Here is a 16,012-nt window from a genome sequence, read left to right as displayed (position 1 = left end):
AAATAAATAAATACACAGATATATAAGTAAGTAAGTCAGTGTATCAAAAGAATAATATCTATATCTAGTCTGTTTAAAACTGACTAATGACTAGTGAAACATAAAGATAGTATATCAGAATTCATCACACCCACAGAATATAAAGAATTGGGGAACCAGTTTCTTACTGGATTTGAAAAATAATTTAAAAATAGGTAGAATATTTGCTATTTGTGGCCTGGTATTACTTACCTCCTTTCAAATAATTAATTACTATATGAAGAATAATAAAAATGTAAAGTAAATAGGCTCTTCTTTAAATCATTTCTTTAGAATATTGGATATGCTTTGCTTATCTGATTTTCTTCGATTTGTGCAGCCACTCCCTCATAAGTGAACATCTCTAGAGAAATAAATTATATGTGTCTTGCTCTCTTGTGGACTAACCAAATACATTCTTTTGTTTGAAGATGGGTGGAGCAGGACCCTAAGGAAATTCTGCATTCTGTCTATGAGTGTATAGAGAAAACGTGTGAGAAACTTGGACAGCTCAATATTGATATTTCCAACATAAAAGGTATTTTTCATATTTTACTCTATATATGATTATCTCAATTAAATTCATTCATCCAGCACATACTTGAGTGCCCATGCAGTGGCAAGCATTTCTTTGAGAACTGAGGATACAACAATAAACAGGAAGATTAGGTCCCTGTTCTCATGAAGCTTTTATTTTGGTGGGAGTGAGACCAACAGTAAGATCAGATAAGTACCAGCTAATTTCAGATGCAGATAAGTTCCATACAGAAAGTAAAACCCAGTGATATGCTAGAGTGTGCACAGAGAGGCTTCCTTTAGATTGGAAGGCCAGAGAAGTCCTCTCTGAGGAGGTGACACTTTTGCTGCGGTGTCAAAGGCCAAAAGGGGCCAGCCATGCAAATATCTGGGGGGAAAATGTTAGAGGAAAAGAAAGCAACACATGCAAAGGGCCTGAGGTGGGAATAATTTTGGCCCATTCCTGGATCAGAAAGAAGGCCAGCATGTCAAAAATACAGTGGAAGAAGGGTGACAGGTGAGGTTGGGTGGGTAAGGGGTTTCAGAAGGAACTGAAATCTGAGAAGTGGACGGGGCCTTGTCGGCCACAGTTAGGAGTTTGGATGTTATTCTTAGTATCACACGGAGCCATGAGAAGACTTTAAGCAAGGCCATAGGGGATGACAGGATCTGACTTGCAGTTTAAAAACAACTTCCTGACTGCTGTACGGAACACTGTGGAGAGTGAACAGTAAAGGCGTAAGTGTGGACACAAGGAGACCAGTGTGGAGGCCGCCGTGGAAGTCCTGAGAGAGAGGACGATGACTTGATTGACAGTGGTAGCAGTGGAGGTGGGGAGAAAGGGCCAGAGCTTGCTGATGGATTGGATGTCAGGGTAGCAGAGAGAGTAGTGGAGTGGGGGAAAGAGATGGGTCACAGATGAGGCTTGGGGTTTTTGCTGGAGCTCCTGGATGGACAGGGATACCCTTTACTGGGGAGAGAAAGACTAGAATAGGGAACAGCTTGGGGAGGGGGGAGGTTGTTTGAAATCAAAGCACTTCACTTTTGAAATCTCCCTTAAATAATTGTCTGAGAGTGTTAGGTTATTACAAGTATCTCCCTTTAATTCCTAGTAGTTTTAATAGAATATCTACCTGAGTTTGGCTTTGCATCATTCATAAGGGAGAAAAAAAATAACCCAGTCATCTAAAATGGATATGCTACTAGTGTAAAGGGTGGAAGCATAATACGGTAATTGCCATCTCCTTAGAGTTTAAATTTTTCAAGCTCACCATTCAAGGGCTACTTTTTTTTTCTTTCTTAGGTAGTTTGACTCTAGATACGGGGAACCATCAGTTGGTGCTGGTGGTTCCTTAATTCATGTCATCTTGGCTCTGAAATTTACCAGCACTCCTGAGTTGAAACATTGATTTTTTTTCAGACTTTCCCTTATTTGTATAAATAAAACTCACTTTAAAAAAGGCTAAGTATAATCAAAACCAGTCATTCAGCAAACTCAGAGTGCCTACGATGTGCTAAGTGTGCTAGGGAAACAGTGGAGCACAAATAGGGTCGTGCCGCTGTCCAATGGGGGAAACATGTTAATCCAATCACAGATTAATGGAAAAATGTAACAGTGATATTTCTGTTACTGCAGATTTTTACAAGAAATACCCATGTACGATTTGATATTTTGTTAACAGTTTTTTAATATCCTACCTTCATTTTATCCCTACATCTAAGTGAAGTACTTCAAACTTCTTTTACAGTTGCATTCACCAAGTTTTAGATGAGTCCTCTGTCAAAGTGATTGTTGGTCAATTTCCTTGAACTGTCCTCACAGCTTTCATGGTCTAAACAGTGTAAACGTGTAAAAGGCATTCAGTAGCACACTCTGTTGTCGAAATATCCATTACCAGTGATGTAAATAATCTAGGTGGCGGAATGCCATGTTCACGATGTAGATTCCAGAGCCATTGGCCATGATTTTGACCTCATTCTACCTCCCTTTCAGGTGAGGTAGGCTGCGGCATGTTGGCCTTCTAGACCCACTCAGGTGGCATTCTTTTTTCTCTTGTTTTTGTGGTGTTCGTGAAGATGACACATAACCCCAGTCCAGGTCACTTGTCTTCCACTTGCACTGTCTGTAAGAATACTGAGCACACAGCTCTCTGCTCTACGCTCCTCTGTGTCTAGCCAGTGTGAAACCCATACCTGAACCAAAGTGACCCAGCACTTCCTTCTCAACAACTACCAGCCTATGGCCAAGGAAGAGAACGTTCCACAAGCCCCTCCATACCGGGCCAGTTGTGTTAAAAAATTTTTTTCCCAGGTAATTTATTGAATTGGCACTGTCAAGGGCCAAGCTTTTGCTTGCCTATATAGAGCTCTAGGTCACAGAACCCTAATGCTGTAAAGGATCTTCCATCACTTAGACCTAGCTGCAAATGAGAGAACAGGGACCCTTTGCAGGTCGTGTAGCTATTTAGTGGTGGTATAACATGAAAGCACAACTGCCCTGTCTCCTGGTCCAGTGCTTTCTTTCCTGAGCCACACTGATAATAACCTCAAAAACCACTTGAGTTTTTGGTTCCAAAGTGGCAAAGAAATGAGTTTTTTCCAGCTAAAGGGTGATTCATTTATCATCTTACCTGGTAATCATTGAGTTCATCATAGCTGGTTGTATTTCTTTGGCAAACTCCAGTTTCATTGGTTTTAGTTGTCCTCATCTGCCAAAGTTTGTTGATTTCAGGTCCCTATAAACAATGTCTCCATAATTAAAGTTCACTTTCCAGTTTAACAGCTCACTTGAGCCCAAGACAAGTAAATAGGCTGCTTCTTTCCATCTTGGCTTAGAGAGCTGGGCCGCTCTGTTTGCCTGTCCCTGGACTGAAGGAAATACAAACTATAAAGAGTTACAATACCACATAGTCTCATTCGTCCTCCCTCATGAGATCCAAGCAAAATACAACATACACTGTTACAAAGTTGAGAACATCAAGTCCTCAGTGATTAGGTTAGATAGTAGTTCTCACACCCTTAGAGGACAGGGAAGCCCGCACACCCAGTGCCTCGCCCTAGCCAACACATCCACCCACCTTTCCTTCGCCTCTGAGACTTGGCCTCTCAGAAAGGCACTCTTTGTCCTAAAGGGCTTCCCAGCAATGGCCATATCTCCCTTGCAAGTGGTATAACTTGCCACAGGCACACGTCTGCCAGACATGGAAGCTTTCTACCTCTTCCCAATGGCGCTTTTAGTAGCCCCAGAGCCTTCCTCTGGGGCTTACATTGTTTTGCTATGTGCGTTTATTGGGTTGTTGTTGTTGTTTTCTCCAGAAATGTGTTCCAATTAGAAATTATAATTTTATTTTTAAATAAGGGTGCATGTCATCTATAATTCCACCAAGACAACAATGATAACATTCTGGAGTATTTCCAAAGGCTTTTTTCGAAGTAAATTTTCTTAACTGCGATTATAACTTTTCACAGGCAATATTAAGCAAAATTTAACCAGATTTTGAATATAGCATTTAACTAGTTAATTGTACTAGTGACACTCAGTTTTGAGGGAAAAAAAATCCCCTGAAAAAGAATATATGGATGAAGCATGGACCTGCTAGATACGAGAGTAATGTGTTAGGTTTTATATTGTCCAGTGATTTTAGTATCTCTAGCTAAAAGACTTGCACGTCACATTCATTTGCTCTTATGGTAGGTGAACTAGGGTGGAGGATTATAAAACCTAAACATGTTATTCTGAAAAAGAAGGAATTAAAATTAGGAACTATTAAGAGAAGCACATGTGCTGGGATTAGCAGTCAGAAAAGTTTTCTTTAAGAAACAGAAATATATAGAGGATTTTAGGGTAAAAATGCCAAGAAATTAGCACAATTAGAAGTTCAGAGGCAATGCATAAGGTCTGTGTCGGGAGAAACTGGTACTAGACTTGTTTGTGGCTGGAAGAGAATCCTGAGAAGCTGGTTCACTGGACTTCGATTGTTTGCAAGAAAAGCAATTTTGCTTGGCATGAAGGAACCAAATTAAGATAGAGGGGAAAGAAGAAGCGGTTAGAATGAAACCCGTGACTAATGAATCAGATCGAAATAGCTCTAGATAATGTTCTGAATACCAGTTAGAATGAGCCAATAAAGAAAGGTAGCGTGAAGGGCATAGAATAGAAACTCCAGGCTTGGGACTTCCCTGGTGGCGCAGGGGTTAAGAATCCGCCTGCCAATGCAGGGGACATGGGTTCGAGCCCTGGTCTGGGAAGATCCCACATGCCGCGGAGCAACTAAGCCCGCGAGCCACAACTACTGAGCCCACATGCCACAACTACTGAAGCCCGTGCGCCTAGAGCCCGTGCTCCACAACAAGAGAAGCCACCGCAATGAGAAGCCCGCACACCGCAACGAAGAGTAACCCCCGCTCGCCGCAACTAGAGAAAGCCTGCGGGCAGCAGCGAAGACCCAACGCAGCCAAAAATAAATAAATAAAATAAATAAATTTATATATAAAAAAAAGAAACTCCAGGGTGGCAACTAAGGAAGCAGCCAGCTAGTTAATGGGAAATTAATGCAGTGGGGAAGAATAGGAGAGTTTAGTAGACCATGAATTCATTGTGAGCCCTCATTGTAAAGTTGTCACATATCACGTTCACAATACTCCACCTTAACAACCATTGCCAAGGTCCCGCCGAGGTCTCTGGCCTCTGCTGTGCCCACAGTGCTGCTGCGGAATTCCTTTATGTGTCCCACTTAGCTCAGTCCCATTCTTTGCAACTGGTACTCCAGCCTCTGTGTAACAATGATGACAATGAATGGCAGCAATAAGTGACATTTATGGAGTGGTTACTATGTCCCAGGCACTGTTTTAATATGCATTAACTTAGGTTTTCCTTTTTGTAACCCTGTAAGATGGGAACTTTTATCATCTCCATTTTACAGAAGATAAAACTGAGACCCAGGATCATGCTGCTAGGAAGCAGAAGAGTTGGAATTTGAACCCCAGAAGTCTGGCTTCAGAGCCTGAGCTCTATTGAATAGCACCCAAGCTTCACAGTCCCTGCTTTCACAGATAACCTTGCGCTCTACTTCACAGAGAAAATTGAGGCTCTGGGGTCTAAATTCCTCAACTTCCTGTCCCAGTACTTAATGTCTGGATCTCTTGCCCCCTTCCCTCCATTACAAGGGAAGCAATAGCCTTCCGCCCTACTGAGGCTCCTCCCTCCACCTGTGTATTAATCCCATCCCCTCCTGTCACTACAACAATCAGGACCGTGTCCCATTCATTTCCAGACCCCTTTCCCCCCACATTCTCCTTTCTCTTCCTTTATTCCTACAGACCTTTTGGCCTTCTATTTTTTAAAAAACACCCTCAAATCTCTTCCTTTTACCCTATGCCTCTAGGTTTCCTGGTAGTAGAATCTCATTCATCTTTATACCTCTAGAAAAGGTGTTAAATAAAGTAAGTATATTTGCATTGGATAAAGATTATTTAGAACAAGGGAGCTAGCTGCTGGTCCCCTTCAGCTCTCTGTTGGTCAGAACATTCCTAGTATGTCTTATTCTGGGTGTACAGCTTGAGTAATTTGGACAGTTAGTTGCATGTTCCTAGGAGAGGTGGTGAAGGGACTTTAAACCATGCCCTATGGAGGTGGGGCAGTGGAAGGAAATTGGGCTGTTTAGCCTAGACAGGGGAAGAGAAGCCTGGAGGGACAGAATAGCTGCTTCAAGTGTGAAAGACTGACATGTGGAAGAAGGATTCACCTTATTCTTTGTATCTCCAAAGAATGTAACAAAGATCTATAGGTGGAAGCAATGAGGAAACGAATTGTTTTTAAATAGCAAAGCTGTACAGTAGAGATTTGTTTGCCTGGAGAGAGGTAGTGAGTATCTTGTCACTAGAAGTGCTGCCTGAATGGTCATGTAACAGGCAATTCCAGAGATTTGAGCATAAGGTGGGTTGATTATATAGCCTTTAAGGTCTGTCCTAATCTTAAATTGTGGAAAAGCTCCATCCTTTAGCCCAGTGTGTGCAACTCTGCACAGGAGAATCACCTGGGGAGTATTAAGAAAAAATACCAATGCTCAGATGCTACCCCAGGTAGTTAAATCAGAAGATTTGGGTCAGGGCCTGGGCACCGGTATTTTTTAAAAGCTCTGCAGTTGATTCTAATGTACAACCAAGTCTGAACCTCCAATTTAGCTGAATCAAGCCGAACTGAGTAAGATGGTATGGAATAGTATTTTACTTATAGTAACTTACTGTAACTATAGCCCTTGAGTTGTATATAGGTTAGTATAATGTAATTGCCATCACATACTGTACTTATGCCTGACTCAAACTCTATGTCTTTTGTTTGTTTGTTTTTTTGGTTGCGCTGGGTCTTAGTTGTGGCTCACGGGCTCCTTAGTTGTGGCTTACCAGCTCCTTAGTTGTGGCACATGGGCTCCATAGTTGTGGCATGCGAACTCTTAGTTGTGGCATGCATGTGGGATCTAGTTCCCTGACCAGGGATCGAACCCAGATCCCCAGCATTGGAAGCGTGGAGTCTTAGCCACTCTGCCACCAGGGGAGTCCCTCAAACTCTATGTCTTGTAACATATTATTAAAATACATGAAGAAAACTGAATTTCTAACTAAGCATAATATGAGTTTGCCCAGCATGAAGGATTTTATCTGTGACTATTTTCTCAAAATACAGGCATGTGTGCACACACACACACGGAGGGAAATTTCTTGTGGCAGTTAGTAAATAAACGAATGAGGTTATTGTTGGTCTCCGCAGCATGATAAATTGGGTATCGTAAAGTTGGGAAGTTATTGCATTCCCTATTTATAAGGCAACCTGCGAGTCTTTTATTTGGCTATTGATCTGGGTCCATGTTATGGTGTGCTGGTAGTGAAGCAGGGAGAAGTCTGTAGAAAGAAAAAGAAGTAGTTGACATTGGTGGTTCGCTTTTCCTGGGCCAGTCAAAGAAAATCAACTCAATACCACCACAGACGTTCCAAATGTTTTTCTTCAAATTTTTATGTTTAGTTGTGCCTGTAAAAAAAAAAAAAGTGAGAACTTTGCTCAGATTTCTGCTATTTTTTTTAATCCTTTCTGTTTAACTTTCTCTTTAAAGCTATTGGTGTCAGTAACCAGAGGGAAACCACTGTAGTCTGGGACAAGTTAACTGGAGAGCCTCTCTACAATGCTGTGGGTAAGCTCTTGTGCATGGATGTCAAACTCAAGGCCTTTCTCCACTTGCAGGAGTTGTCATACTAAAACATCTGGCTAACAAAGCATGTAGTCATGTTCCCTATAATCTCATGGGTTGAGCTGAAGAGTCCTCTAAGAAATGAGTTGTTATATATTTACCATTTTCAGATAGTTATTCCCAATTTGAATTAACTCTTTCCCATGCTTGCCCCTTCCTGATAATTTGCATTATACAAATGAGTCATTGTTACCAGAACTTTTTATAATCCCTGCTGTTTCTGACACCTGAAAGGGATCTCACCTCCTCTTCCCCTCAAAAATCAAGATTACAGATGTCCCCATTCCCTTCTCTACCTTTCCATAAAGTACTTGTATACTTGTTCTTCCCATCTAGAAATTTGAATCGACTCTTTTGAGCTTATGAAAATAAAATGTCAAAATTTTAGCTCCTTCTGCTACAAACTTGGCGATTTCAGCAGGGGTTCAAAAGCTCAATCTCAAATATACCACCGTTAGGTATCACATCTTATTAAATGTAAATAACCATGGGTATATTTTAGCCTCACTCTTAGTAGCACATGACAGTTGAGCACTGAATGACACTGTCACTTGCTAAAAGGAAAGTTTTGTTCTAAATATACAGTCGCTGAAAGGCGTTATTCTGTCGCAAATAGCAAAGCACAATTTTTTAGTCAATAAAGTAACAGGTTGTGGGTTGGACAGTGGAGGCAGAAGTTGTCAGAGATGGGATGATTTATAGAGTGAGCTCTTTTTACTTTACAGTTACTTTAGTAATATATTTAGTTACTTTAGTATTGATTGGAAAAAAGTGATATTCAAGCAGAAAATATACTAACAAGGTGCCTTGTAAGAGTAGTGTGAATTCCTTTGGAAATAATCTTTATAAAAAATGAAGGTCTTTAATGTTATTGTGTTATAAGAAAGCATTTAGTATGTCTTCTGTATCTGTGATAAAAAATTCAAGATGCAAAAAAGGTCAAAGAATTGCAACCAAAGGTTCTCTTACACAAAAGTACCTCTTTTAAAGCTTTATTTTGTTCTCATTCTCATGAGCAGCGCATTTTGAATATAAGCAGGGTATTACAATTTTAATGGCTAGTATCTAGGAGAGTATTCTTTCACAGACCAATGTTAGCCAACTTCTTATACTTGTTAAGGTTTTACTTTTTGTTTTCCCCCTCATGAAAGGAAGGGCCTACTCACAGGAACCAGAAAGTTTCTGTTAAACTCTAAACTTGGAATTGTAAAAATGCAGCTTTGGACTTTGAGTTATCATTTTAAAATAATGCAACTAGGTTAGCTGAAGTTATGCATAAGTGAAAGATGTCAGTAAATATTTTACTAGAAAAACTTTTTGAGATGTGCTTATTTACTCATTCCTTTTTCTTCTACACTTTTTAGTTTTCTATTTAAAAAATATCAGGTATTCAAAACAGAATGACTGAAAACCAAAAGAAACAACTGACATTAGAAGCAGACCAATAAGAAATCCTGATATTAGAGTTATCAGACTTTAAAATAACCATCATCTACATGTTCAAGGAATTCATTGAGATGAGTGATAATCTTAGCAAAGAAATGGAAATTTAAAGATCGAAATTCTAGGACTGTATTAAACTCAGTTGATGAGTTTTACATCGTATTAGACACAGCTGAGTTACTGAACTGGAAGAGAGATCAGAAGTAAATATCTAGACTAAAGCACAGAGAGACAAAGGTTTAGAAAATACAGAAAAGAATCTAAGAGAAATATGGGGTAAGGTAAGAAGGTCCAACATATTTGTAATTGGAGACCCAAACGAAAAGGAAAGAGAGATAGATGATAAAAGTTTTTCAAAACTGTCGAAAGATATCACGCCACAAATTCAAGAAGCGCTATGATTCCCCAGGCAAGATAAATACACATAAAGCCGTATACATACGTATGCTGAGACCTGAAGATAAAAAGAAGGATTTTAAAGTAGCCAGAGGATATGACCTTCAAGAGACCAACACTAAAACTTTCAGCTGATTTCTCAAAGAAACAGAGTACAATGGAACGAAATCTTTAAAGTGCTAAAAGACAATAACGTGAACCTAGAATTCTATATTTAGTGAAAATATCCTTAAGAAATGAAGGTGAAATATAAAGGCAAAGACAAACAGGGACTTATAGGAATCATTACAAGCAAACCCCGACTAAAAGAAAAACTAAATAATGTTTTTCTGGAGTTACGGAAAGAAGATGGTGGAAGAATAAGACACGGAGATCAACTTCCTCCCCACAGATACACCAGAACTACATCTACACGTGGAACAACTCCTACAGAACACCTACTGAACGCTGGCAGAAGACCTCAGACCTCCCAAAAGGCAAGAAAGTCCCCATGTACCTGGGTAGGGCAAAAGAAAAAAGAATAAACAGAGACAAAAGGATAGGGACGGGACCTGCACCAGTGGGAGGGAGCTGTGAAGGAGGAAAGGTTTCCACCCACTGGGAAGCCCCTTCACGGGTGGAGACTGCAGGTGGCGGAGGGGGAAGCTTCAGAGCCGCGGAGGAGAGGACAGCAACAGGGGTGCGGAGGGCAAAGCGGGGAGAGATCCCCGCACAGAGGATCGGTGCCGACCGGCACTCACCAGCCCGAGACGGTTGTCTGCTCACCCGCCGGGGCGGGCGGGGCTGGGAGCTGAGGCTCGGGCTTCGGTCGGAGGGCAGGGAGAGGACTGGGGTTGGCGGCATGAACACAGCCTGCAGGGGGTTAGTGCACCACGGCTAGCCGGCAGGGAGTCCGGGGAAAAGTCTGGACCTGCCGAAGAGGCAAGCGACTTTTTCTTCCCTCTTTGTTTCCTGGTGCGCGAGGAGAGGGGATTAAGAGCGCCGCTTAAAGGAGCTCCAGAGATGGGTGCAAGCCGCGACTAACAGCGCAGACCCCAGAGACGAACATGAGACGCTAAGGCTGCTGCTGCTGCCACCAAGAAGCCTGTGTGCGAGCACAGGTCACTATCCACACCCCCTTCCAAGGAGCCTGTGCAGCCCGCCACTGCCAGTGTCCCGGGATCCAGGGACAACTTCCCCGGGAGAACGCACGGCGTGCCTCAGGCTGGTGCAACGTCATGACGGCCTCTGCCGCCGCAGGCTCGCCCCGCACTCAGTACCCCTCCCTCCCCCCGGCCTGAGTGAACCAGAGTGCCCGAAGCAGCTGCTCCTTTAACCCCGTCCCGTCTGAGCGACCCTCCCACGACCTACACGGAGAGGCGGGGCCAAATCCAAAGCTGAGCTCCGGGAGCTGTGAGAAGAAGAGAAAGGGAAATCTCTCTTAGCAGTCTCAGAAGCAGCGGATTAAAGCTCCACAGTCAACTTGATGTACCCTGCATCTGTGGAATACCTGAATAGACAACGAATCATCCCAAATTGAGGAGGTGGACTTTGAGAGCAAGATTTATGATTTTTTCCTCTTTTCCTCTTTTTGTGAGTGTGTATGTGTATGCTTCTGTGTGAGATTTTGTCTGTATAGCTGTGCTTCCACCATGTGCCCTAGGGTTTTATCTGTCTGTTTTTTTTCTTTAAAAATTTTTTTTCTTAATAATTATTTTTTGTTTTCACAACTTTATTTTATTTTATCTTACTTTATTTTTTCTTCCTTATTTCTTTCTTTCCTTCCTTCCCTCCTTCCTTCCTTCCTTCCTTCCTCCCTCCCTCCCTCCCACCCTCCTTTCTTTCTTTCGTTCTTCTTTCTTTTCTTTCTTTTCTTCCTTCCTTCCTTCCTTCCTTCTCTTCCTTCCTTCCTTCCTTCCTTCCTTCCTTCCTTCCTTCCTCCCTCCCTCCCTCCCACCCTCCCTCCCTCCCTCCCTCCCTTCCTTCCTCTCCCTTTTATTCTGAGCCGTGTGGATGAAAGGCCCTCAGTGCTGTGGCCAGGAGTCAGTGCTGTGCCTCTGAGGTGGGAGAGCCAACTTCAGGACACTGGTCCACAAGAGCCCTCTGAACTCCACATAATATCAAATGGTGAAAATCTCCCAGAGATCTCCATCTCAACACCAGCACCCAGCTTCACTCACTGACCAGCAAGCTACAGTGCTGGACACCCTATGCCAAACAACTAGCAAGACAGAAACACAACCCCACCCATTAGCAGAGAGGCTGCCTAAAATCATAATAAGTCCTCAGACACCCCAAAACACACCACCAGACATGGACCTGCCCACCAGAAAGACAAGACCCAGCCTGATCCACCAGAACACAGGCACTAGTCCCCTCCACCAGGAAGCCTACACAACCCCCTGAACCAACCTTAGCCACTGGGGACAGACACCAAAAACTACGGGAACTACGAACCTGCAGCCTGCAAAAAGGAGACCCCAAACACAGCAAGATAAGCAAAATGAGAAGACAGAAAAACACACAGCAGATGAAGGAGCAAGATAAAAACCCACCAGACCTAACAAATGAATAGGAAATAGGCAGTCTACCTGAAAAAGAATTCACAATGATGATAGTAAAGATGATCCAAAATCTTGGAAATAGAATAGACAAAGTGCAAGAAACATTTAACAAGGACCTAGAAGAACTAAAGGTGAAACAAGCAATGATGAACAACACAATAAATGAAATGAAAAATACTCTGATGGGATCAATAGCAGAATAACTGAGACAGAAGAACGGATAAGTGACCTGGAAGATAAAATAGTGGAAATAACTACTGCAGAGCAGAAGAAAGGAAAAAGAATGAAACGAACTGAGGACAGTCTCAGAGACCTCTGGAACAACATTAAACGCACCAACATTCGAATTATAGGGGTTCCAGAAGAAGAAGAGAAAAAGAAAGGGACTGAGAAAATATTTGAAGAGATTATAGTTGAAAACTTCCCTAATATGGGAAAAGAAATAGTTAATCAAGTCCAGGAAGCACAGAGAATCCCATACAGGGTAAATCCAAGGAGAAATACACCAAGACATATATTAATCAAACTGTCAAAAATTAAATACAAAGAAAACATATTAAAAGCAGCAAGGGAGGGCTTCCCTGCTGGCGCAGTGGTTGAGAGTCCACCTGCCGATGCAGGGGACACGGGTTTGTGCCCCGGTCCGGGAGGATCCCACATGCCGCAGAGCAGCTAGGCCCATGAGCCATGGCCGCTGAGCCTGCGCATCCACAGCCTGTGCTCCGCAACGGGAGAGGCCGCAACAGTGAGAGGCCCGCGTATTGCAAAAAAAAAAAAAAGACAAAAACAAACAGCAAGGGAAAAACAACAAATAACACACAAGGGAATCCCCAGAAGGTTAACAGCTGATCTTTCAGCAGAAACTCTGCAAGCCAGAAGGGAGTGGCAGGACATATTTAAAGTGATGAAGGAGAAAAACCTACAATCAAGATTACTCTACCCAGCAAGGATCTCATTCAGATTTGATTGAGAAATTAAAACGTTTACAAACAAGCAAAAGCTGAGAGAGTTCAGCACCACCAAACCAGCTTTACAACAAATGCTAAAGGAACTTCTCTAGGCAAGAAACACAAGAGAAGGAAAAGACCTACAATAACGAACCCAAAACAATTAAGAAAATGGGAATAGGAACATATATATTGATAATTACCTTAAATGTAAATGGACTAAATGCTCCCAGCAAAAGACACAGATTGGCTGAATGGATACAAAAACAAGACCCATATATATGCTGCCTACAAGAGACCCACTTCAGACCTAGAGACACATACAGACTGAAAGTAAGGGAATGGAAAAAGATATTCCATGCAAATGGAAACCAAAAGAAAGCTGGAGTAGCAATTCTCATATCAGACAAAATAGACTTTCAAATAAGGACTATTAGAAGAGACAAAGAAGGACACTACATATGATCAAGGGATCGATCCAAGAAGAAGATATAACAATTGTAAATATTTATGAACCCAACATAGGAGCACCTCAGTACATAAGGCAAATACTAACAGCCATAAAAGGGGAAATCGACAGTAACACATTCATAGTAGGGGACTTTAACACCCCACTTTCACCAATGGACAGATCATCGAAAATGAAAATAAATAAGGAAACACAAGCTTTAAATGATACATTAAACAAGATGGACTTAATTGATATTTATAGGACATTCCATCCAAAAACAACAGAATACACATTTTTCTCAAGTGCTCATGGAACATTCTCCAGGATAGATCATATCTTGGGTCACAAATCAAGCCTTGGTAAATTTAAGAAAATTGAAATTGTATCAAGTATCTTTTCCAAACACAATGCTATGAGACTAGATATCAATTACAGGAAAAGATCTGTAAAAAATAGAAACACATGGAGGCTAAACAATACACTACTTAATACCTAGAAACAAATGACAATGGAGACACGACAACCCAAAACCTATGGGATGCAGCAAAAGCAGTTCTAAGAGGGAAGTTTATAGCAATACAATCCTACCTTAGAAACAGGAAACATCTTGAATAAACAACCTAACCTTGCACCTAAAGCAATTAGAGAAAGAAGAACTAAAAAAACCAAAAGTTAGCAGAAGGAAAGAAATCATAAAAATCAGATCAGAAATAAATGAAAAAGAAATGAAGGAAACAATAGCAAAGATCAATAAAACTAAAATCTGATTCTTTGAGAAGATAAACAAAATTGATAAACCATTAGCCAGACTCATCAAGAAAAAAGGGGAGAAGACTCAAATCAATAGAATTAGAAATGACAAAGAAGAAGTAACAACTGACACTGCAGAAATACAAAAGATCATGAGAGATTACTACAAGCAAGTCTATGTCAATAAAATGGACAATTTGGAGGAAATGGACAAATTCTTAGAAATGCACAACCTGCCAAGACTGAATCAGGAAGAAATAGAAAATATGAACAGACCAATCACAAGCACTGAAATTGAAACTGTGATTAAAAATCTTCCAACAAACAAAAGCCCAGGACCAGAGGGCTTCACAGGCAAATTCTATCAAACATTTAGAGAAGAGCTAACACCTAACCTTCTCAAGCTCTTGCAAGATATATCAGAGGGAGGAACACTCCCAAACTCATTCTACAAGACCACCATCACCCTGATACCAAAACCAGACAAGGATGTCACAAAAAAAGAAAACTACAGGCCAATATCACTGATGAACATAGATGCAAATATCCTCAACAAAATACTAGCAAACAGAATCCAATAGCACATTAAAAGGATCATATACCATGATCAAGTGGGGTTTATTCCAGGAATGCAAGGATTCTTCAATATATGCAAATCAATCAACGTGATACACCATATTAACAAATTGAAGGAGAAAACTCATATGATCATCTCAATAGATGCAGAGAAAGCTTTTGACAAAATTCAACACCCATTTATGATAAAAACCCTGCAGAAAGTAGGCATAGAGGGAACTTTCCTCAACATGATAAAGGCCATATATGAGAAACCCACAGCCAACATCGTCCTCAGTGGTGAAAAACTGAAAGCATTTCCACTAAGATCAGGAACACGACAAGGTTGCCCACTCTCACCACTCTTTTTTATGTTTTTGCTTGTTTGTTTGTTTTCGTTTTTACTTGCGGTACGCGGGCCTCTCACTGCTGCGGCTTCTCCCGTTGTGGAGCACAGGCTCCGGACACGCAGGCCCAACGGCCACGGCCCACGGGCCCAGCTGCTCCGCGGCATGTGGGATCCTCCCGGACCAGGGCACGAACCTGCATCCCGTGCATTGGCAGGTGGACTCACAACCACTGCGCCACCAGGGAAGCCCACCACTCTTATTCAACATAGTTTTGGAAGTTTTAGCCACAGCAATCAGAGAAGAAAGGGAGATAAAAGGAATCCAAATCGGAAAAGAAGAAGTAAAGCTGTCACTGTTTGCAGTTGACATGATACTATACATAGAGAATCCTAAAGTTGCTACCAGACAACTACTAGATCTAATCAATGAATTTTGTAAAGTAGCAGGATACAAAATAAATGCACAGAAATCTCTGGCATACCTATACACTAATGATGAAAAATCTCAAAGTGAAATCAAGAAAACACTCCCATTTACCATTGCAACAAAAAGAATAAAATATCTAGGAATAAACCTACCTAAGGAGATAAAAGACCTGTATGCAGAAAATTATAAAACACTGATGAAAGAAATTAAAGATGATACAAATAGATGGAGAGATATTCCATGTTCTTGGATTGGAAGAATCAACATTGTGAAAATGACTCTACCACCCAAAGCAATCTACAGATTCAATGCAATCCCTATCAAACTACCACTGGCATTTTTCACAGAAGTAGAACAAAAAATTTCACAATTTGTA

General features: G+C 41.4%; 1 protein-coding gene across 9 annotated transcripts in view; it reads left to right on the top strand.

The window, feature by feature from the left end:
• Window positions 1-16,012, top strand: part of GK (glycerol kinase) — a 77,112-nt gene that overhangs the window by 13,072 nt on the left and 48,028 nt on the right. For all 9 annotated transcript variants that reach the window (XM_067724436.1, XM_067724430.1, XM_067724438.1 and 6 more), the window contains exons 3-4: window positions 450-556; window positions 7,641-7,718. In XM_067724436.1, the coding sequence (XP_067580537.1) occupies window positions 450-556; window positions 7,641-7,718 (185 nt within the window). The remainder of the gene's footprint in view (window positions 1-449; window positions 557-7,640; window positions 7,719-16,012) is intronic.

Source organism: Pseudorca crassidens, chromosome X (genome assembly GCF_039906515.1).
Source record: "Pseudorca crassidens isolate mPseCra1 chromosome X, mPseCra1.hap1, whole genome shotgun sequence".
Taxonomy (NCBI): Eukaryota; Metazoa; Chordata; class Mammalia; order Artiodactyla; family Delphinidae; genus Pseudorca; species Pseudorca crassidens.
Note: the sequence above shows the minus strand (reverse complement) of the source record. Positions and strands in the feature narration are given on the sequence as shown.